Source organism: Microchirus variegatus (genome assembly GCF_963457635.1).
Source record: "Microchirus variegatus genome assembly, chromosome: 13".
NCBI classification, from domain to species: domain Eukaryota; kingdom Metazoa; phylum Chordata; class Actinopteri; order Pleuronectiformes; family Soleidae; genus Microchirus; species Microchirus variegatus.
The window spans coordinates 18,732,530-18,756,646 of record NC_139814.1 but is presented as its reverse complement, the minus strand read 5'-3'; the positions used below and the strand labels follow the sequence as shown (position 1 = coordinate 18,756,646).

At 42.4% G+C, this 24,117-nt stretch overlaps 3 protein-coding genes across 5 annotated transcripts in view; all 3 read left to right on the top strand.

The window, feature by feature from the left end:
• fhod3a (formin homology 2 domain containing 3a) overlaps positions 1-13,382 on the top strand; it is a 46,926-nt gene extending 33,544 nt beyond the window's left edge. Inside the window, exons 11-27 of one of the 3 annotated variants that reach the window (XM_083899763.1) lie at positions 658-717; positions 1,642-1,776; positions 2,238-2,288; positions 3,918-4,135; positions 5,801-6,136; positions 6,619-7,322; positions 7,799-7,939; positions 8,457-8,615; positions 8,749-8,931; positions 10,112-10,231; positions 10,431-10,592; positions 10,685-10,875; positions 10,974-11,178; positions 11,301-11,324; positions 11,504-11,714; positions 11,799-11,963; positions 12,063-13,382. In XM_083899763.1, the coding sequence (XP_083755889.1) occupies positions 658-717; positions 1,642-1,776; positions 2,238-2,288; positions 3,918-4,135; positions 5,801-6,136; positions 6,619-7,322; positions 7,799-7,939; positions 8,457-8,615; positions 8,749-8,931; positions 10,112-10,231; positions 10,431-10,592; positions 10,685-10,875; positions 10,974-11,178; positions 11,301-11,324; positions 11,504-11,714; positions 11,799-11,963; positions 12,063-12,145 (3,148 nt within the window). In that variant the 3' untranslated portion in view covers positions 12,146-13,382. Of the gene's footprint in view, positions 1-657; positions 718-1,641; positions 1,777-2,237; positions 2,289-3,917; positions 4,136-5,797; positions 6,137-6,618; positions 7,323-7,798; positions 7,940-8,456; positions 8,616-8,748; positions 8,932-10,111; positions 10,232-10,430; positions 10,593-10,684; positions 10,876-10,973; positions 11,179-11,300; positions 11,325-11,503; positions 11,715-11,798; positions 11,964-12,062 lie in introns of all 3 variants that reach the window. The other 2 variants (XM_083899762.1, XM_083899764.1) reach the window with 2 other exon arrangements.
• Positions 13,383-13,969: 587 nt separating this feature from the next.
• LOC310935854 (glutathione S-transferase A-like) lies at positions 13,970-17,290 on the top strand. The gene is made up of 6 exons (XM_083899839.1): positions 13,970-14,273; positions 15,082-15,147; positions 15,274-15,379; positions 16,616-16,734; positions 16,803-16,891; positions 16,972-17,290. Exons 1-6 carry the CDS (start codon positions 14,106-14,108, stop codon positions 17,102-17,104), a joined length of 681 nt encoding a protein of 226 aa, XP_083755965.1. The 5' UTR covers positions 13,970-14,105; the 3' UTR covers positions 17,105-17,290.
• A 2,858-nt stretch (positions 17,291-20,148) lies between these two features.
• LOC310935855 (glutathione S-transferase A-like) lies at positions 20,149-23,525 on the top strand. The gene is made up of 6 exons (XM_083899840.1): positions 20,149-20,366; positions 20,464-20,529; positions 20,628-20,733; positions 21,308-21,426; positions 22,249-22,334; positions 22,627-23,525. Exons 1-6 carry the CDS (start codon positions 20,199-20,201, stop codon positions 22,757-22,759), a joined length of 678 nt encoding a protein of 225 aa, XP_083755966.1. The 5' UTR covers positions 20,149-20,198; the 3' UTR covers positions 22,760-23,525.
• Positions 23,526-24,117: the final 592 nt, after the last annotated feature.

Sequence of the window (24,117 nt, the reverse complement as noted above, 5' to 3'; positions counted from 1 at the left end):
TGAACTCTCACGTCAAGTCACTGCACTTTACAGGACTATCTTCAAATTCTTACTTCTGCACCTTTTTTTGCAATCCTCACTGCATTTTCCCTTCTTTCTTCAAGTCGAGCACCTTTTTTAAATTCTTCACCTGCAATCTCTCTTTGCTTAGTAGCATGGTTTTAATTATTTCTCATCCTTTCTTCACTTTCCTCTTTGATTTGCTGGATAGCACTGTGTTTTTTTGTTTTTTTTTACGAGCATATTTATGACCTGCACCTCTCCTGCACAAAGCTTGTTATGAAATTCCTATAGTCAGACTCCATTTTACAGCCTCGGTCATAGAATTGTTCATTTTCCAACAGAAATTCATTATTGATTTACCAGTAGCTTCAAAAAACAGTGGTGCAATGAGCTGTAAAGGTCATTATATTTTAGTAGGAGATGCACGTCGCCTGGATTTTCTCGGGGAAAACGTGTAAATAATTGCGACAGCAGCTGCTAATCACTCTAGTGTTTCAACAACATCGTCCCCGTTACGTAACAAAGTGTCGCGTTCGTCTTTCAGTTTTTAAACTGAACCAATTCGTCAGTGCGGTGTCGGGTTAACCGGGGGCGACAGGCGAGGTCACTCACACTCTCTCTCACACTTGTTTTCTCACCTCTTCTCTCACTTAGGAATGGAGGTTTCACGTCGTACTCGTCTCACAGCAGCCCGAGTACACCCACCACCTCCAGGTGAGAGGACTCCAACATGATAACATCCCTAAAAGACACACTCATGTTTGCACATGGGTACTTTTAATGTATATACATATATGTTTGCAATGAACACACATGAACACAGTTACATGAATAGAATACATGTGTTGCTCAGTGGTTCCTGGCTTTAATCTTGACTTGAGGCGCCCATATTTTCACTAATGTATACATTAAGGACCTCCCTACACCAACCTCAATCATGTATAATTTCAAAACCATAGGCAAAACCATTTAAATACAGTTATTATATTTCATTATGTCCATCGCAAATAAACAACAGCAGCATGGAAACATTAAGTGTTCAAAGAACCATTGTGAACCATTTTAAGCCCGAGTTTCTGCAAGAAGTCTAGGTTAAATGTAGCCCTTTTGGATAAAATCCAGAACAGATTATTTTCAGTGGATATTTCAAAGTATCTGATGATTTTTTTACCGTATATTTTAGGAATGTATTTCTCACTTTTGTGGCTGTTGTAGTCTACATATGTTCTCACTTTGGCAAAACTGCAAAAAACCATTCATATAATATGGCATTTTAATGTCACCATTAGTTGTTTCCTCCTCACGAATGCATGAAAATGCTGATTCATTTATATTTTGTATATAAAAATTTGGAGACAGGGTGTTTTAAGTACTCAAAACATACTGCATATACTTCTGGATATTATGAGGTGCCATTTGTAAAGCAACACATGCGGAAAATAACAACATCTTGTCACATTTAGCTTCAAGATTGATTTTTTTAAAGTCACTTTAAAGGCACTTGGTAACTTAGAAATGTATTAAATCGTTAAATCTAAATATTAAATCTAAATGCTAACTCTAGATTAGCAGATTAAACCAAACACCTGCAAGTGAATTGTTGGTCTTTGAGGATTACCCATGTTTCTTCCTTCTCAGGCCCGCTCTGGGAGGTCTCTTGTCGTCCTCCTACAGACAGCACCAGGAATCACTGGCAGCTGAGCGAGAGCGCCGCCGTGTGGAGAGGGAGGAACGACTGCAGAGGATAGAGAGGGAGGAGAGAAACAAGCACAGGTGAGTCACCGCTGGCTTTGAATTTAGACAAAAACTGCCTTAAGCTGTTTGAGAGGAGGAGAGCAGATTGTTATTAAAATAGAAAAGAAGTGTAACGTGCACTCCAGAAATGATCTGATTCAGAATGAACCCATCATGAAACTTGTACTCTTCAGTTTAAGGACACATTAAAGTTCGAACATGTGCTAAATTCTGTTTAAATGTTATAGAATCTGTACAATCACAATCACACTATGTAATAGACTACTGTAGATCGACTATCTCACAGATGATGTGATTGAAAGGAGCTCAAATAGCAATTCAATTCAAAATTAAGGGTAACATTTATGTGTAAATAAATGTTATAATTAAAATATAATGATAGGGATTTCAAATATTTAAAAAGACTAAGGTTTAATAGAATAAATAACTCTGTGACTCTACTATTATGCAATAAATGTGTGCTCGTGTGTCTCTCTCAGCCGCGGCTATGTGGATAAAATGGAAGAGGCCAGACTTGCACGGGAGGAGCGGTAAGTGTGTGTGTGTGTGTGCACCAAACCAAAACAACACACATTCAGAACAGCTGAACCCAGAGGGGTGGGGATGGCGGGGAGGGGGGGGATGTTAGAGCCTGTGGTTTGGGAAGTTCGGTAATAGTGTAATTGTTTTCAGGTTAAAAAAAAAAAAAAAAAAGGTGCTCTTTGCTGCCAGAGGCTACGGGACGACGCTGAGACAATTTTCTTTTGCTCCATCTGCCTGTCTTTGTCTCTCTTAAGTAGCTGTATCTTCGCTGTCGGTCTGCCAGCGGCCTGTGAGAGAATAAGAATTCAGGATTCACAAAGCTCTCGTCGCTGAATGCCCACAAACCCCCACACACACATGCACTTTGTATTCAAGCTCATGTACGTTTGAACACAAACAAGCGGGACTTTTCATATAATGAATCCCTGTTTGTCTGGAGATGGATATCACAGAGGGCGAGAGATACACTCATGATTTACTCATCAAAATGAGGACTCGGACGAGTCAGATATCAGTAAGCACTGATAAGTTGTGTGTCAACGCAAGAGACTTGAAATAGAGACAGAAACAAGGGAAGAAAGGCAAACTAAGGACATCTGACTGTTTGTAGACTTAAATAGAAATTCCTTTACCTTGGTAAATAATTATAATCTCATTCGGTGTCTTATTTAAATTATGATTACTGCAGTCTTATTAAACGCAAAAAAAAAGCACATAATGAGCTAAATGCCCTGCAATTGCCTTTCATTGTATGATTTAATGTAATGGAGCTACGTTACACAATTAATGTTTACAATAAATGATTTTCACGCATAATTGTGTGTTATTCTGTATAGAATATTCACACATTTCATCATCTATAATCGCACGTTTTGCATTTTAACCTGTATTGCGTTGCTGCCATGTGACACAGCTTAATATATCATAGTGGTATTACATAGATGCAACAGTAGACTGATCCTTTAAAGTGGTTTTAAAACTCTTAAAAACACTGTTTATCTGTTTAACCTTATATTACATTACCCGACATAATGTGCACTTACACACAACAAACACTTGTGTTCGTATCCAGTTTCTTTAGTCCTCTGAAGTGGCCGTATGCTAATCAACTGTGAACAGAAGCTCCACACATTCATGGATCAGTGGGAAAGAGGAAGGAGGGGTTAGAGAAATAAAAAGAGAGAGAGAGAGAGAGAGAGAAGGTTGACTCAATGCCATAAATCTCAGTTCAGGTCAGCGGGTTGAGTGGTAAAGTTTGTTAGATGGAGAGAAGGAGGAAGAGATAAAACGTGGAGGAAGGAGGAGGAAAAAAGACAACAGAGGAGAGCTGATTGAGGCACATCTTGAACAGGTTTGGCTCTGATTCACTTCTGATGTTTGGCCTTTCAGAAGCCAAACTAACCTCTCTCTGTCTGTCTCGTGCTTCCCTCCTGTCCTTCTCCTGTCCTCCCACCATCTTCCATTACTCCTACAAAGATAATTCTTCTCTAAACTCGCTCTAATTTCATATTTGGACTGCTGAGTTTTTGGCTTGAGAGGAGAGGAACAGAAGAAACCTTTATATAGTGTACTTTTTTTTTATTGTACGAAATGATGGGTAACTCGTTGTCTGACGCCTCCGTCTCCCTCCCTATTAGGTACAAGACCGTGGAGCGTCTGGCGGCAGAAGAATACGAGAAGGAGCGCGTCCGGGTCTCAAGGACTCGCCCTGACCTCAACCTAGACTTTACATCCTCTGAGGCCTGGCCCTCGTCGTCACGCAGCAGCACGCCGTCCTCCTTCGTCTCCCAAGATGATACAGAGGCCGATCTGGAAGCCGAGACCCCGACCTCCATTTGCACACCGCCTGAGACAGGTACGATATACTGATAGCACACCATACGATCAGCATCCACACAAACTTTCTCTGTGAGTCCCAGGATAGCGATGTTTTGATCTTGTGTTGCACGGTGCACATTCCCCCACTGCATTTCTTTAAAAAGTGATTATTTTTATGACAACCTGGGAGGAGGCAGTAGCCGCAACATTGCGCTAGTAAAGCGAGCTGGCTGAAAAAAGGTTGGACTATGACTTAAAACACAAAAATGCCCAAGAAAAGTAAATTTGAATGCTTAAAATCACGAATCACGAATACAACTTAACTATTTTGAATTTTTCTCATTATTAATACAAGATTTCTGAGTGTTTTAGCTTCTTAAATGTGAATATTTTCAGTGTTCCTTTGCTCCACATAACAAAGAAATCATTACAACTGAATCATTTCGTTTTGTGGACAACAAAAGACATTTGAGAACATTTTCTGACATTTTATGGCCCAAACGATTAAACGAGAAAATTAAGAAAATAATAATATTAATAGGTGTTATAGAATTGCTTGTTACATATACATCAGATAACATAATTTCTCTTCGTCGAGACCCAACAGAGGCAGATTAATAACATCAACAGAAAACCACCAAAAGTAATGCATTGCAGCTTTAACAGTAACACAGTTACAACTACTACTCACCATGGTAACCACAGGGAATATTCACAGAGCAGCTCCTCTTGTTAGGGGAAAAACAACAGAGCGGCGACGTTGTCGTTGTTGTTGTTTACACTCCGACCAAACAAACTCATGTTTCAGTCCGTAATTGGAAAGGCAATCGGATTTCATGCTTTCACACACTGTGTGGTTTTAGTCGTGAGTAACAGACAACAGCAGGGGAAACAGACAGGCTGTGGAGATGAACTTCAAAGTGAAGAGTTGTATGTATGCAGAGCGAAGATGCATGCAACTCTTCATCTAAGAGCTCGTGTTGATGAATACTGATCTGGAGTCAGGATTTAAAAAAATACCACAAATAACCTATTACCTTATGTTACAGTGGGATTATTGATTTATGATGGCTGTCAGATTACATCAATGCGCCGTTTCCCTGTGAATCCCATCAACATCACCATGTTGAATCCTGCTGTTCGATGCTTTGGAGAGTCATAAAGTTACGAAAGGGCGAAGGAGGCAGATTATGGAAAATCTTGAGGGTGATGATATGGGTGAAAGGGTGAAATGTGTTCTTTGAAAGAGCTTTTTGAAAAGTGTCATGTCAAAACATCTTGTGTTGCCATGACCTTGATGTCCTGTCGGCAAATGTAATGAGGGCCTCAGAGTGACGTGTTTTTTTAACCCTGGCCTGACTGCGCTATTGACGAGCGCGTGTTTTGGCGTAAACAAGAACTTAATTCCTCATTTCCTCTTCATATCCTGGTCCTTTGACAGCCTGGCTTTCATTGTTTACATTAGCGTACGTACGGGTGCGTGTTTTTGTTTTTCCTGTAAGTGTGTGTTGACACAGTGGTGCAGCCCCCCAAAAACAAGCGCACCTTTCCAATCAAAGGCAGCCAGGTTACATGTTTTAAACAGTGTTCTATTGCAGTCATGCATCATACAGTATGTTTTCTGTGTGAATGGAGTCTTATCAATGGCCGTCACTATGGTGGGGAACAAACTAACATTGACCTTTTTTTTTTTTCATAGCAGGAGAGGCTGACGACTCCAGTGAAAGTGTAGAAACGGGGGAGAAGGAAGCAGAGGCCGCCGCTGAAGAGGAGGACGAGCAGAAAGAAGAGGTGGAAGAAGAAGAGGAAGTGCAGGAGGAAACTGCAGCAGAAAAGGAAGAGGAAGAGTGCGAGCAGGAGCCGGAGAAGGAGGAGGCGGAGGAGGCAGAGGCGGAGGCAGAGGAGGAGGACAGCGGCATCCTGAGCGACAAGGAGCGACAGAATGAGGAGGTGAACGAGAAGGACAACTGCTCTGCCTCCAGCATCTCGTCTGCCAGCAGCACTTTAGAGAGAGAGGAGAGGGGGAGCACGGAGGATGGTGGGTCACTTTCCAAGTTTTCAAATGCAATTTTCTTTGAAATAAAAGGAATTATCCGCCGTAGTTGGCACATTGGAGTACTGTGCCTCGAATACCTTTCACAGATTATACAGAATCTGATATCTGTGTGCTGTGAAAGTCTGTTTGACGTCACCGTGGAGGACATAAAGGGGTCAATTTAAATTAACCATAGGGTTAGGGATTGATGTAATGCTAAAATACAGCGTATCTGCCCACTAGGACGAATAAACACACAAGAAACTTATCATAATGTGCATTATCTGACTCTCTCTTCCTTTACTCGCTTCTTTTTTGTGTATATACGTGTGTGCTGTATCCGTATGTATTATTATTATTGTAAATTCCAACACTGTAATGGGGAAAACTGTTGCACCTCGCCTTATTTATTTTGTTGTACCTATTGACTTTGAGAAAAAGCAATAAACGGTCTTTAAACTCATCTCTTTCACTCTCTTTTTCAGGCTTAAAGGAGGCGGAGGTGAACGAACAGTGCAGCAAACTCCTCAACAGCAAACTCTTCATGCTGGACATGCTGTACGCCCAGAATAAGAAGCGTGGCGACGAGGAGGAGGAGGAGGAGGAGGATGCAGAGAAGGAGAAAGAAAGAGGAGAGGATAAAGACAAAGAAACCCACGAGGAGGCCGAGGAGCAGCTGGACAACGATCAGGAGAGCAACAGCAAGACTGACAATTCAGATCCCCGCGGTACCATCCGTCCGCTGGCTGAGCGGTTTGGAGACTTGATCAAGGACCTCGGTACGTCCCACCCTCACTCGGAGGCTCCAGCCATCGAGCCCCCTCCTCCTCCTCCTCCTCCCCCACCCAAGAAGGAATCGGACACCATCTGGGACCAGCTCCTGGCCAGCCCTCGAGAGCTGCGCATCGGGGACATCAACTTCACCGACTTGACGGAGGACGACGACAAGGACATCCTGGACGCCGTGTTGATGGGAGGATGTAGTGACCTCCCTCCCCCGCCCCCTCCTCCCCCCTGCTTCCCCCCGCTGCCACCCAGGTTCGGCGGCTGCCCCCCACCTCCTCCCTTGCTCGGGATTATGAGGCCTCCGCCGCCTCCTTCCTTCAGCTCATCGATCCCAGTGCCTCCTCCTCCGGAGCCGCCGCTGTTCAACAAGAAGAAGAAGACAATCAGGCTCTTTTGGAGTGAGGTGAGTCAGGACGGATTTAACCCTTTCACTCCTCTCAGAAGACAAAGAAAATCCTCATCACTCCTGTATCTGGATATCTATTGTATCACCAGACCATCGTGAAACAGAACTGTTTTAACGACTAGTTTTGTAATTCAAAATTATAGTAATTTATCACGCTTTCAACAACCGTGAAACAGTTATAGCCAAAGCATGCACGCATTCAGTTTCTGTTTACGTCATTTTAGATTTTAGATCTATTTTGCAGGTTGTGTAGAAGATCCTCCAGGTCACAATGAAGAGCTTAATTAAAAAAAACTGCCTGTTTCCATTAAGCAGTTACGATTAAGTTAAGTTATTTCAAAAAACAGTGACTCACACTCCGTGTTCTTTGTGGTTCCTCGAGTCTCATTTGCCGCGTTTATTGTAGAGGAAATGGGAGTCGGAACACATGTCTCTACTTAACGTCGTCCGTTCTCGCTGTGCTTGCGAAACAGGTGCGCCCGACAGACTCGCAGTACAGAGACTACAAGCGGAGTGAAGACTCTCTCTGGGCCAAACTGGAACCGGTCAAGGTGGACACGGCGAAACTGGAACACTTGTTTGAGTCCAAGTCAAAGGAGATGCCGGTTACGAAGGTAAAGATCCACTGCAGTGTGTCTCTTACATTAAAACCATTGTCATATGAGATTGATAAAATCTATCAGCACCAGCTTTTAATAACTGAATTGTTGTCAATAAAATGAAAGAAAGCTGCTTTCTTTTAAGATGCAAGTGCCTGCAACACAAGACATCTTCGTGTTGCGACAGTAAAATCTCCAAGAGGCATTACCCGGGGTTTTAGCACCTACTCTGCTCCACTTTTATGTGGTAGCACATTACAACCGTCTTCTGATAATAGCTTACGATAGCCTCAAGTTCTCATGAGGTCATGTCCACACACACACACAGTGACAACATGTCTGCACATAAACAAACAAAACACGCAGCGCAGAGTTCTCCTGTAGCGATATTTCCTGGCCCTAATAACCAAGTGCTTCCTGTTTTCGTTACGATCTGTCTAAAACTTACGAGCTCATAAAACCAGACCACACTGAAAGAGAGAGAGAGAGAGAGACCCAGTGTTGACCCTGTGTATGTTTGTTTGTGACCTAGAAAACGGCGGCTGATGGCAAACGTCAGGAGATCATCGTGTTGGACTCCAAGAGGAGTAACGCGATCAACATTGGCCTGACGGTGTTGCCTCCTCCGCGCACCATCAAGACTGCCATCCTTAACTTTGACGAGTATGCGCTCAACAAGGAGGGAATAGAGGTGAGAGACATGATTGAAATTGTGGCACCCACTGCATGGATCGGATTGTACCTTTTATCTATTCGATATCCGAAGTAACACATCACGCCGTCTCTCTTATCTCTTATCCCCCCGGCTGTGTCCTTGCCCACAGAAAATCCTGACGATGATCCCCACAGAGGAGGAGAAGCAGAAGATCCAGGAGGCTCAACTGGCCAATCCAGACATCCCGCTCGGCTCGGCAGAGCAGTTCCTGCTCACGCTGTCGTCCATCAGCGAGCTCTCGGCCCGACTCCAGCTCTGGGCCTTCAAGATGGACTACGAGGCAACGGAGAAGGTGGGTTTGAGACGTGGAAACACTACTTTTAAAACTGTAGTGCGTGACTTTTAAATAGAAACAAATGGCTGTTCGATTCCAGGGATAGGGGTAACAAACAATCAATCTTTATTTGTATAGCCCACAGTTTACAAAACATAGTTTGTCTTACGAGACTTCACAGGGTTGGTAACATCCTCTGTCCTCGACCAGGGTAAGGAAAAACTACCAGGGAAAGAACCCTTATAACGTGGGAAAAAAGGTAGAACCCTTAGAGAGAACCACAGGTGAGGGATCCACTCCCTGGACGGACAGACGTGCAGTAGATGTTACCCAAAACGTACAATACACAATTTCAAAGAATAAGAAGTAAAAAGTCTTTAAAAGCCAGGATCCTTCTGGATCACTGGGTTTGTCTGTTGTGGTCAGCGACAAAAACATCCACAGAAAACTATAACTATACGTCGAAAAAGTGGAGCCCAAACCAAAGTGGTTGTCAAACACATTTAAAGCCATGCTATCACTAGCATACATCATAAAGTGCATGTATGTAATGGGTTTTATCAAAGCCACGGCCCGACTAAATGTGTACTGCATGTGTGTTAACGTCCGTGTCGGTATCAACAACCCTTTCTTGTGCAAACAACATCTGCAAGACGTCAACATAGTTACATCATAACATCATAACCAAATATGCAAGCTTATTAGCAGGCATCTCATCCTCTCCTCCCAGCACACCATGTTTTACTCAAGCATAGAATGCATCCCGCAGGAGATGGGAGTTCAAAGCCCAGGCCAGACAATGAGAAACATGCCGTCCCTCCGTTTGCTTGTGTCCTGTAAATTTTACGGCTTTCCACAGGATGCGGTTGTCTTTAATCTCTCCATGAAAGGCAAGATTCCCCCCGCTGCACGTTCAGTCTCCGTAGGAAGGTGTGGTTGAAGGAGGCTGAATGGAGGGCAGGTTACCGTGCAGGCACACACAGAAAACAAAGGTTTAATAGCGAGGGGTTGACCGAGGCGGCAGCCTTTAAACAACATCCACTGACCTTAATCAACAGCAGATGAGTCGCTGCGCGAGAGAAAGTGCACCTGTTCACTCCTTATATAGACTAATGAGACACATGTGTTCGCTTTTCAGGTCTTATTTGCCTTAATTAACGACGTGTGTTTATGTGTGTCCTCCTCCTCCTCCTCACAGGAAGTGGCAGAGCCGCTGCAGGATCTGAAGGAAGGTATGGAGCAGCTGGAGAAGAACAAAACGTTGCGCTACATCCTGTCCACGCTGCTCTCGATCGGAAACTTCCTCAATGGCACAAACGTAAGTCTTGAGCGTTGCGTCCTTTCTGGGTCACAAGCAGGTGTGGGTGTCGATTAAAGATTTGTTGCTATGGTATTATATCCACATTTGGACTTTGATACCGAGTTCATAAAAACACTACAGGGACACACTCACACACACAAAGCCTTGTCGAGGTGTCACAATGTGGTATTCAATGACATTTACTCACACATTTCAGGCGAAAGGCTTCGAGATGACGTACTTGGAGAAGGTCCCAGAGGTGAAGGACACGGTCCATAAACAGTCCCTGCTGCATCACGTCTGCTCCGTGGTGGTGGAGAACTTCCCTCAGAGCACCGACCTCTACTCGGAGATCGGAGCCATCACACGCTCTGCAAAAGTACACTCTTACAAGCTTTTAAAAACATAGTTCTGTTACTTTCCGCTTGTGTTGGAATTCTACCAACAAACACCTAACGTTTCTGCCGCCAGGTGGATTTCGATCAGCTGCAGGAAAACCTGTGTCAGATGGAGCGCCGCTGCAAAGCCTCGTGGGACCACCTGAAGGTCATCGCCAAGCATGAGATGAAGCCCCAGCTGAAGCAGAAGATGTCCGACTTCCTCAAGGACTGCGCCGAGAGGATCATCATCCTCAAGATTGTTCACCGCAGGATCATCAACAGGTAGTTCTCTCGGTTAATATTATCCTATAGCGCAGATTCATATGTTTTCAGGACAATTGTGATGTGAGCTTCTTTTGTCCTCCTCTGCTTTCGCCCAGGTTCCACTCCTTCCTGCTCTTCCTGGGTCACCCGCCTTACAGCGTGAGGGAGATCAGTGTCCACAGGTTCAGTAAGATCCTCAGCGAGTTTGCGCTGGAGTACCGAACCACCAGGGACCGCGTCCTGCAGCAGAAACAGAAGAGGGCCGACCACCGCGAACGCAACAAGACCCGAGGGAAGATGATCATCGACGTCAACGCTCCTGTAAGCAACACTCTGACTCTGTTTTTCCTCTCGGTTTTCTTCTTTACCCAAATCTAGCGCTGCTTCTTTCACCTTTTTCCTCCATTTCCTTCTTTGACTTTCACCCATTCTCTCTCTTGTAGTCTGATGATGAAGAGGAGAGTGAGGTATCAACATGTGTGCTGCCTGTCTGCATGCACGTGCGTGCGTGTGCATGCAACCACTGAATGAAATTTAAAATTTTCCTTTTAACGTGAAGTCTGTCACAATAACAGGGTGGCGTCAAACCTGAGAGTTCTTAAAGAACAACATGTCAAATGTCTCACTCTCTGTCGTTCTGTTCCAGTCTGGTCAATGTGGCTCCAGCGGCAACAACAGCGCCCCGAGTGCCAGCCAGGACGCCCAGCAGCCTCGAGGCCTTGGCCACTCTGAGGACGCGGCGGAGCACGAGAACATGAAAGCAGTGCTGAGAAACAGCCTGAGCAGCAGCGGCGACAGGGAGAGCATCGGCGTGCCAGGACTACGGACACGGACGAGATCGCGGCCCGGACGAGGAGGTGACAGGAGGTTACTTTACAAACGGTAAAAAACCTTAGGCGTGGTTCTGTTGCATTAATTACGGCTGTGTGCGGTTTGTTCAGGTCGCACTGTGCAGGCGTGGACTCCACCCGCGGAGGACACGCAGGTCTGTGGAGACGACGCCGCAGACGAGATCATGGAGCGCATCGTGAGGTCGGCCACTCAGGGTCCGGGAACCAGAGCTCAGCCCAGAGAGAGGAGGAGGTCCAGAGCGAACCGCAAGTCACGTACGGCCTCAGAGTCACAGATACACCTACACGCTAATTCCAAGCAGATTATGTTATATAGCATGTGTGTATAAATGATCCCTGCTATCCCTCCGACAGTGAGGCGGACTCTGAAGAACGGTCTGACAGCAGAAGAAGCTCTTGCTTTAGGACTAAGCGATTCTCCAGATCCACCGATGTGATCATCTGCCCCTCCCTCCTCGACCGTCCTCCTCATCTCTTCGGAAACACCTGGATGCCCACGCCTCTGTCGTCATTCTGCCTTCGCCTCGGGTTCACAAAGTTGAAATGTTACGAAGTCCTGTAGGCGTTGGCCGGCTGCTAATCTTCTGTTAATGTGTGAGTGAACAAAAAACTGCAGCCACGAACGTGTTTTTAATGCAGAGACACGGAAAGAAGACAAAAAGAACAAGTGAAGAAAGAGCGAATGCAATGAATGAAGACTGATGTGTTCACCTTTAGTGACGCTGCATATACACTGAGCTGAAACGTTTAATTTATATAAACCTATTTTTTAAAACACTGCAAAGGCTTCACTCACAGACATGCTTGGAGGTTTCTGCAGCTGTCACTTTTGTTTGTTTAAACTGTGAAATTTGGTTGTTGAGGATGATGAACGAGATGAAGCGTTGTTGGGGTTTTTTTCGTGTCCAGTCTCTCCTTCCTGAGGAGTTCGCCGCAGACAAAGATGCTTATTCAGGATCTTCCTTTGTGACAATGTTTGTTTTTTTTGCACCTGCACATTTTGTGTCCACTGTGTTGAGTGGAGAATGTGAACGGTTTGCAATCTGATTTGTGCCTTTTCCTTTTAAAAAAAGGGACATTGCTGTACCTGTTTTTTTGTTTTGTTTATTTTTGGCCGGATTGCTCCCTGTGGTTTTACTTCTCAGATGACTCATGACGTGTCAACTTTGACAAATTGTCCTCGATATTTATTTGCAAAGCTCGGACATGGAGCACCTTATTCAGCATTAATGAGCTGTCATGCTGAAATGAATGACTGATTCAAAACACAGAAAAAAATGGAAGATTTTAACTGTTTGTAAAGTGTAAAAAGACAAAAGGATAAGGCTTTTTTTTTTTTTTTTTTTTCTAAATAATCTATTTGAAGGACATGCAGAGAACTCTGCATCAAAGATGTGTAAAATGCCCTCGTCAGCTGCCAGGTACTGTGTGCATGTTTCGTGCTTTTCATGTTCTTTATTATTTTTGTGGTTTCCTGTAGAAACTTGTATTATAGTCTTGAGAAGAAGCTGTTCTGTGAATTGTGGAGAAAGAGAGGGAAAAAAAAGACAGAAGAAACGAAAGTGGAGCGACAACGTTTTGTTCCTCTCAGCACGGCACAGTGGAAAAAAACCTGGGAAACTGATCATTTGAAATGCTGTGTACACACATTCTGCAATAATAATAATAATAATAAAAAAAGACAAAACTGTAAAGTGAAAAAATGTCATTCTTATGTGTCCAAAACTGTGGAGTCCTGTGGTGCCATAAACTGTAGCATTTAGCATTTAGTCCACATCTCTGCTGTGGGTCGCTGGATGATCAGATCTGGAGGAGAAGAAGGAAATCAACCCAAGAGGACAGGTAAATATAGAATCTATATGTGTTCTACACCGTTGTGATGTTTTTATATACATATGAGTGTACTTGGCCATGTATATATCCTTGTACATATGTTTGACTCTATTCTGTACATGTATGCAAGCAGATGAGATAGTAAATAAACCCCTAAATAGTCCAACAATTGAAATGTAAATTAGCATCTTAATTTAAACTGAATAAACTTAAACCACGCCCTCCACCCCTCCACACATCAGTGTTTTAAACTAACAGTGTTTTAATTAATTAATTAATTTGTTGTCAATTTGCTGTGTTCCAGTTAAAGATGATGTTTCTCTAGAAACACCTCAGAAAGAAATAGTCTCTGTTGTGAACTTTTATGTTGCAGTTCCTCTTCCCAGTCAGCAGGGGGCAGTGTACACTTACATTACAGCCTTAGACGCGTATGGCCTGTCAGAAGAATATAAACTAATCCCTGCTTTTGGTGTGCTGGTGGGTGTTGTGTCAAGTCTTCTTCTCCTGCAGCAGCAGCAGCACTTTCTAACACTCTCCGTGCTACAGGCCGTCTAACGTCAAACCATGGCCCAGGACATGACTCTGCTGTGGGGCACCGGCTCTCCTCCGTGCTGGAGGGTGATGATCGCCCTGGAGGAGAAGAAGCTGCAGGGCTACAACCAGAAACTGCTCTCCTTCGAAAAAAATGAGCACAAGTCGAAGGAAGTGTTGGATATAAATCCCCGAGGACAGGTATGAAGTAACTGCGGTCAAACTGTTTGACGTTGAACGTTTAACGTCCTAAAAAAAACACACACAAAAAACACTCAGCAGTCTGTTTTTAACCTATGACATTAACATCCGGTTTTCAAAATAAAACCGGATGTTATAACCGAGTGAAAGCACATCTTTGAAAACAAAAACATTTTAGTCAATTTGAGATGTAAAAAAAACAACCTACATTTTCCATATATTCTGATTGACAAAATATGTAATTTATCTGAAACTGTACAGCAAATGTCTGATTTCTAGTATGCTAGTGGTCAAAAAGTGCAAATATGGGACTTATAACTTTAAACTCAAAAACTAGCCATAGATGTCCTGAACACAACTTATTCAATCTTGTCTCAAACATTTGGAAAATATAGTTTTTATTATCTCCAAGTTAATGAGCATACCAAACCTATCATGAGACCATTAGTGGATATTCTAGTCTTAATTCATGCTGCATACCTTTTAAATACATCTGTACAAGATAATATCTTGTGTTATTATTCTAATACAAACAAGCTAAAGTACATTAGTTTATTTTGCAGTAAACACTAGTCCAGTAGATATTCTTTAAAAACATATTGAGAACACTTGTGCTTGGAAAACACACATAGATCCAGTGAGTTAAACGTGTAAAACTGACTGTTTCAGGTCCCCATGAGAACTTGAGAGCACACCAGGTTTAATTGGCTCCCAGTGGCATTTGCGTTAATACAGGCTTTAACTAACACCATCTCATGAGAAGCACTTAAACAGCCTCAATCTTATAGCCTGTTTTGTTTTATTCCAGCTTCCTTCTTTCAAACACGGAGACGTCGTCGTGAACGAGTCCTATGCGGCCTGTTTTTACCTGGAGGTGAGTGAGCCATGCAAATGTGACAGCACGCTATGTTATAGTGATATTATAAGTCACTTAACTCAACATATATATATATATATATATACATACATGTGTGTGTGTGTTTTCCTCTTCTGGTGACAGAGTCAGTTCAAATCCCAGGGGAGCAAGCTGATCCCTGACAACGCAGCAGAACAGGCGCTGATGTACCAGCGCATGTTTGAGGGGCTGACGTTCTACGAAAAACTGAGTAAGTTGAAGAAACAAAATAAAACGTGACGTCAAGTCAAACCCACAGGAACAGCGTGGTAAAGATTCCACTTAATGTAGGAACATTTCAGATGAAATTTCTTTTTTTTTTATATATATATTTTAATTAAAGGTGCATTATGTAATAAATCTAAAGCAACTGGCCATAAAATCCTCCTAATGTGTCACAGAGACTCAGTAATAATGTTCATATAACAAACTGAACTCACCATCAACAACAGTACAGACAAAATATTTGCATTAAAAACACTATTTTGCAGACTGCAAATCATGTTTATGTTTTGAAATCATGTTTTGGCATGTGGCGCCACCTACCGCCGTCTACCAATCATTGCAGTCAGTAGAGTCTCAGCTGCCGAGCAACCACGGGTTGCCAGTTACGTCAGAAAACGAAACTTAAAAGACCTCGGTATTTTGAATTTGAATGTAGTAACCGTTTTTGGCCACATTCTTACATATGGCACCTTTAAATAAAGTGAGGGCTTAGGTCTTACCGAAGACGAAATTAAAAAGTGTGAGAGGGGCCCCCTAGCGGCCACTTTAAGCAATGAATCGTTTAAACATTGATTTAGGTTTTTGCATAACATGACATCCATGTTATTTTGCCTTTTATAGTAAGTAATGACGTCATTTGAAATAAAACCTCTTTCACTCACAAACTCGTCAATTTAGGCGACGTTGACTGGCGTCATCAAAGTGCAGAGCATAAAGTGACGTCTCATCGGAAACAACGTATATTCCAAACGATTGTTCGCATCGGTGATCGTACAAACAGTCGAACGGATCGCGATCACGGTGACATCACGTGTCAGATCCCGTTTTGAACGCTTGATGCATGCGTGGCCATGTAAACGATGAATATATCATTGGAACGAATCTCTGACGACACTTTGCACATGTAAACGTAGCTAATGCCTCAATACCTCATACAGTCACCTTTTAAAGCGACAAAGATCCAGAACACTATGAGCTACTTCTCTTAAGACAAACAGACTAAAAAAACAGTGGCGATTTTAGATGATGAATATGAACACCATTCATTCATTGTCTATTGTCTATCTATCTGTATTGGACTGTGAGAGGAATCTGGAGAAGACCAAACTCAAACCCAATCCGCACAGAAATCCTTCTTCTTGTCATCGTTTGTCCATGGATGTTATGTTGTCGTTCAAAAACGTACGCTGCCATTTTCTCATTATATTGCGTCTCTAACTAGATGCAGTCATCTACTACAGCTGGTTTGTCCCTGAGGAAGAGAGGCATGACTCAGCACTCAAGAGAAACATGGAGGCTCTGGCAACTGAGCTCAAACTCTGGGACGGTTACCTGCAGAAGGTAATGTGTGCACAGTACACACACACATGCAATGACATGTTGTAATTTCCACATGTGTGTGTTTTCAGCTGGGTGATGACTCATGCCTGTCCGGACCGTCCTTCTCACTGGCAGATGTGACAGTTTTTCCAACGGTTGCTACTGTTTTCAGATTCGGGTGAGCACTGTGCTCAAGTCACGTGGAAAAAACTGTTTAAAAAAAAAAAAAAATGACGTGTCCCACCTTGTGTTTTTCAGGTTGTCTACAGAGCATTACCCACACCTGGGGAAGTATTACGCTCTGTTGAAGGAGAGGCCGAGCATCAAAGCCAGCTGGCCTCCTCATTGGCTGGAGAACCCAAAGGGCCAAGACACACTCAAAGACATCTGATATGTGCACTGTGTTAAGCCGTGTGAAAATTGTTTTCATTTGGCTTCTCTAATAACCCTAAACTGAAAAGTTCCGGATAGGATCGCGTTGGGCCGTTTGTTTGTTCACGCCGCAGTTTATGTTGCCCAGATACAAGTTGTGTGTATCTAGTCTCTGTTGACTTAATAAACTAACTGAGTTACTAGAGCAGCAGTTTCTGTTGAATGTGGGTCACGTTACAGACTGCGCTGTAAACCCGTATATAGCATAGTAAAGCGTGAAAGAAAAAAAAACAAGGAAAAGTTGCTGGAATGTGCTGAACACGTCATTATTTAACGCCTGTAAAACCTTAATAATAGGTGATGTGCGCTGTAGGCTTCATCTGCCTAATTTTGTGAAAGGTAGTGGCTGAACTGGTTTTCCTCTGCACACGGGTAACTACAATGAACGCTGGGATCATGACTTTGCATAAAAAAACACAGACATTTACTGCATCTGGATCAGTGGAACACTTTAAAACCTAGTTTGCAATATGTATAGCTTTCACTGTCTAAGTGAATAGTGAGTATTATTAAGTAATTCTTGGCCCTTTGTACAATGTTTTGAACCACCCTGATAATCTCATGGGTGGTTGTGCATATGTGACCCTGTCCAGGGTGTGACCCCCACCTATCGACCCTCGTGTGGAGGATAAAGCAGGTAGAAGATGGATGGATAGAGCACTTTGAAAAGAGTCATGGTAGCTAGGCTGCGGTCTGGACACAGGCTGGGTCACCGTCGGGTCACCCCGGAGCCGGGTGTATGGTGTTGAAAGACCCGAAACAGGCGATGAAGATTCCAGGCACATCAGTGAGGACGTGAGGCATCAGTAGATGTGTACATTCACGTTCCACAAACCAATCTGGAATCTCAATGTCAGTGAATTAACACTATAATCAGCCCATAAGACAAAATATCCCTCCTATTTAAGAATGTCCATTGTAAAAAAAAAAGGAAAACACTGTTTGAATACATTAACTCGACTCTTAAATAATGAATGCGGGGGTTGAGCCAGGGAGTTGTTCACAACCGCGTCCCGTGTACACATGACAACAAAACCGCGCTGGATAAACACTGAACAAAGACGCGATCAGACAGTAAAACAGTGAAGCATTCAGAGCAAAAGCAGCTGATTCCTCATCATGACACGTCTCATTTAAAGCTGTACGACTAATTACTGGTGGAGAAAATGTCTATGTCATGCTCATCAGGCGGATTAAATCTGTAGTGACAGATGTGTAATGTCACCGGTTCACTCTGAAGGTTTTGTTTTAACTTTTCGATGCGACTGCAGATGAAAAGGCACCAGAGCCGAGCGGAGCCAGTTCATTACATAACTGTGCTCTGTATTTCCACACAGTTTAATGAATAGATTCAAAGGGGTCCTGTACGCTTAGAGTGTTTTTTGAAATTTGAAGCTACTCTAATGCAGAGAGAAAGAGGCGTCAAGAAGCTGTGCATTGTGTGTGAACAATGAGCAAAAGCTGCTCAGTTACACACACATGCTAACTCCGTATCGCTGTACAGACTGGGTTCATTAGGGAGGTGGTGTCTGTTACAGCCACAAGATATTTTATTATTTAAACAAGGTCTCTGCACGTTTCAACAAGTCAAATTTAAAGGCGCCATATGTAAGAATGTGGCCAAAAACGGTTACTACATTCAAATTCAAAATACAGAGGTCTTTTAGGTTTTCGTTACCGTTCACAATATTGCATCATGATATCACACATGTATTTAAAGGTGAAGTAAGTAGTTTATAGTGACATCTAGAGGAGAGGAGCTGAAATTTACAACAACGAACTGCTCCTCTGCTCACCCCCTCCCTTCCCCGAGCACTCAGCCGGTCCAAATGTCGTCCTCGTCGTCTTTCTCCGTGTCAGCAGATGAGGTTCTACTATTTATTCAGATGTATAAGTGTGTCTTTTGTATATCGTATTAGCTCCGTCAGTGGAGGCGGGACTTCCTCTAAAAGTAAAGCGACGCTTGATTTGTTCTCTCGCGTTTGTCTTTACAGGCTCCAGTAGAAACAATGGCGTCTCGCTGCTAACAGTGGCTATGCAACAGCGGCCCGTGACCGTGTTATTTTACATGACTTTTTGAAAGACTACGAAAAGGAAACAAAAACTATTATACAGCGACTAGACAATACAGGAGCACATAATATGTATAAAAAAGTGGATTTTGGGTCATATAAACCCATAAATACTACACAGTGTCCCTTTAAAAATACTATTTATGCCAGAGCTGGAACTTTGTCTGTGTGTGTGTGTGTGTGTGCGTGCGCGTGCATAGGGGTTAATGGAAAGTGCTGAGTCACTGTGACTCACTAAAATTCAAACTTCGTGGTGCAGCAAATCCCTGCAGAAATGGGGTAAAACTAAAAACCTGGGCACCATAAACAAAGAGAAAACAATTTTGGCTAAAAAAAATGTATATATATAGATAAATATATATAAATGATCAAACTTAAAACTAAACCTGCTATAAAATCACCTTTAAAAGCAAAGTTCCTTCGACTAATGTTGTGTTTATTGCTTTTAAACACACACGCTTTCATTATTAGGTGGAATAAGCTCCTACAAGTGTCCAAAAGTATGCTAATTTAGCTTAAAACTGCGACGTCCGTGAACAAAGAGTGTGAACACAAAGCAAGAGAAGTCCCTCCTCCGTAGGTTTGTTTTTGCTGAAGCCTGTTGATTACAAGCACGGAGAGGCCGACTAGACTTTTTAAAGTGTTTATAAACGCAGCCATGTGATTCGGAGATGGTTGTAAATAAAAAATAAACACATTAAAAAGGTTTTTTTTGTATGATATTAAGCGTACACTGCCCTGTTTTAAGTCACGGAGGCAGTTGTAGGGGAAGGGTTATATTTTCTTGTCTTGCACGTCTTCGATGACCACGCAACAAAAAAAAAGAAAGAAAAAAAAGTGGGTTGGAACTTCATCCCACCAATCCTGGAAGGAGTGGAAGTTGTTATAAAAGCAAGGATTTGTCATTCGGTAACTTCACTCCTCACCTCCACCACACCTGTGCCTTCCACACTTCCAGCCTCTGACTCTCTGAAACAGACCATGGCCAAGGAAATGACTCTGCTGTGGGGCTCCGGCTCTCCTCCCTGCTGGAGGGTGATGATCGCCCTCGAGGAGAAGAATCTGCAGGGCTACAACCAGGAACTGCTCTCCTTCGAGAAAATGGATCACAAGTCCAAAAAGGTCATGGATATGAACCCCAGGGGTCAGGTATGTTGTCTGTGTGCGTTATTTTCTGTGTTTAAGATGAATAAGAATACTTGGAAAAGCAAAAAAAAAAGTTTCAACTGCTCTCCCTCTTTCACAGCTTCCTGCTTTCAAACATAAGAATTATGTGTTGAATGAATCCTATGCTGCCTGCTTTTACCTGGAGGTGAGAGTCTTGGGCCAATGTTTTAAAGTTAAATGAAATTGTAGCAAAACAAAATCAAACAACACCTGCAAGTTCATATGTCATGTCTCCAACAATAGAACCAGTTCAAGTCCCAGGGGAGCAAGCTGGTTCCTGAATGCCCTGCAGAACAGGCCATGATGTACCAACGCATTTTTGAGGGGCTAACGCTTAATCAGAAAATGGGTATGTACTTAACAGTAATGCATCAGACCGTGTTTCTTTCTCCAAATATATATATATATATATGTATGTATATATTTTTTTTTTTTTTGCTGTAACCAGGCTGATGTTGCCAGTCACAATTCTGCCCTCTGGGACTCACACTTGGCAACATCATCCACCAATCTGCCACCTTTTAAACCTCCCGTAGAGGCTTCACGAGATCAACAGCCTCTGCTGTTCAAAACACATGCTAATAAGTAGTAACGAGTAATGTTGCACGCAGATGCACCAGTGATCGCCGGAAGATCGGGTGTCAATCCCACATAGAGTCACATGCTCAGATTGGCTTGCAGCTGCAGTCATGAGATGCAAAAGAAAGAAAAAAAAAAAAAAAAAAAGAAGAAGCAAGCTCAGCAACTGGGTGTTGCATAACATTGTTGTTGCTTTGACCACACCTTCCTCTGTTTAAAGGGAAAATAAATAGTTTCAACCCCACTGGAATGCACGTTGTATAATGTTTGGATAGTTTTTTTTTTACTGATACGCCTCAAAGCTTCGTCGCTGGTTGCCAAGTGACTTTTCTTCTCTTTTGCAGCGGAAGTCATCTACTACACCTGGAAGGTCCCAGAGGGAGAGAGACACGACTCGGCTGTGAAGAGAAACAGAGAGGCTCTGACTGCTGAGCTGAAGCTGTGGGAGGGTTACCTGCAGAAGGTAGGCAGTGTGATAAACTGTGTCTATCACTCTCACACCGATCACGTAATGATCATAAAATAAACAAAACAGCCTTATTAGATGACGCAATCCAACCGAGATACACGCTTGTTTGCACACGTTTTTTCTTCTACTGTATTTTCTTCCTTGTTTTATGAATTTATTTAAAAAAAATTCCCTCTTTGATGCACCAATCTGAGATCACATTTCATGAGATTTTTCTAGTTTAGAACACAAACCATAAATCAAGATGTAGACTTTGATTAGGCTTTATAAATATTTACCTTTACATGCTATTTAATGTCCTTTTTCTTATAGTTTTGACAAAAGGAGGCTGGTACTTGACTGTTCCCAGTCTTTTTTGCTAATTAAGCAGTTTTTATTATTATTATTATTATTATTATTTTTAATGGTGCATTCATATAACATACTGAACTCACCAATGACAACAGTACAGCCAAAATATTTGCATTAAAAAAAATATTTTGCAGACTACCAAATCATGTTTATGTTTTGAAATCATGTTTTGGCATGTGGCGCCACCTACCGCCGTCTACCAATCATTGCAGTCAGTAGAGTCTCAGCAGTTAAGTCAGAAAACGAAACCTAAAAGACCTCAGTATTTTGAATTTGAATGTAGTAACCGTTTTTGGCCACATTCTTACATATGGCACCTTTAACGTAAGCACATAATTGCTCTTCTCACAAATACATTTTTTTATTTTTTTTATTTTTTTTTAATTTACCATTATTTTTGAAATGAACATGTAAATGTCTCAATGTATATTAGTCCGAAAATAAACCATTCATTCAATTCTCCAGGGTTCAGGCTCTTTTCTGGCAGGAAAGTGCTTTACCCTGGCTGATGTGTGCGTTTTTCCAGCCATCGCTTACGTCTTCCGTTTTGGGTAAGTGGATTAAATCAGGGTTTCCTTCCGTCAGCAAAGGGTCACAGAGATGATAACATTTTACTTGTGTTATAAAAAGGATTGTCAAAGTATAACTCACACCTATAACAAAACACACCTACTTAAATTGGTGTCGATGCACGACCTGTGCAGTGCAGACAGAGATTATTTGGTCTGCTGTGTGGGGGGGGGGGGGAAGAGCACATTTTGGTGCAGTAACATTGTTAACCCTTGGATTAAAGGACCGTAAAATGTCAATCGGCATGAACACTAACCGTTCTTCTTTCTGCAGGTTATCAGAGGAGCGTTACCCCAAACTGGCAGCTTACTACAACTCTCTGAAGGACAGACCCAGTGTCAAAGCCAGCTGGCCACCCACCTGGCTGGAGAGCCCACAGGGACAAGACATGCTGAAAGACCTCTAAGATACCAATGCACCCTCCTCATTTTGTCATAAGCGCTTTCCCCGTCACACTGCACTAATATAGCTGACTGCATTTGCAAAGAAATACAATAAAAGCACTTGCTCTTAATGCATTTTTTTTGTTTCTAAACCTCGTTTTGTTCTCGTCCCGTAAGCAAACACCGAAAGATGACTTTCAATTTCACCTGTTTTCTGAAAATCATTTTTTGCACTTTTTTTAGTTTAAAACCTTATTTCTAGGAAAGTTGGGACACTTTCTGAAAACCAAACTCTTATCACATGAATATTTATGCAGGGATAAGATAAATAACTTTACTAGAAGTTGAAGTCACTTTTTACAATGTTAAGTAAAAGTCTTAATATGACATTTACTGTACTTTGTGTCAAAAGTAATTTTCTGATCTAAAATGTGCTTAAGTTTTAGAAGTGATTAGGAAAGCTCTATATAAATACAGACCATAATACCAACTCTTCTTCTGATTTTATTTGGTAGTAGTAACAAAGATAGTTGGAGTGAAAGTTGCTCGAAATATTAAAGGCGCCATATCTAAGAATGTGGCCGAAAACGGTTACTACACTCAAATTCAAAACACCGAGGTCTTTTAGGTTTCGTTTTCTCCGCCATTGTAGCTCAGACGTAACTGGCAACCTGTGGTTGCTCGGCAGCTGAGACTCTACTGTCTGCAATGATTGGTAGATGGCGGTAGGTGGCGCCACATGCCAAAACATGATTTTAAAACCTAAACATGATTTGCCGTCTGCAAAATATATTTTTTAATGCAAAATATTTGGCTGTACTGTTGTTGTTGTTGGTGGTGAGTTGAATATTGAACATTATTCTTGAGTCTCTGTGACATTAAAAGGATTTTATGGCCAGTTGCGAGTTTTGTACTTAACACTGCATTTATGTATAAAAGATAAGTGTTCGAGATTGTTTTGCTGTTCTGGAATGTTATACAATTAGCAGTTATGCAAATTGTGAATCAAAGGAGCATCGACCAACAGCTCAATCGTGCAAAAACTTTGAAATTCATCACATGCGGTAGATAAACTGCGTTTCTCAGAGCCAGATTTTCCTTTTGTGGAAGGTAATCTCTGCACTGCTTCATGTCTATCTGTCATTGATGCACTTGCAGGGTTTTGACAGCAGAGGTCAGCAAAGTGCAGCTCACTCTGATCTTTGTCCTCATGGTGTGATTTCAGACCAGTCGCTTCGTTGCCATTCCCTGTTTGTCCAGCGGGTGGCAGTGTTCTCTCTCTCTCTCTCGAACAAAACCTGGACCATTTTTAGAGTAAAATGTCAAAGTTTTCATATATAGCAGGGATATGAAGAGACATTGTGATGTCTTAGCAACCAAT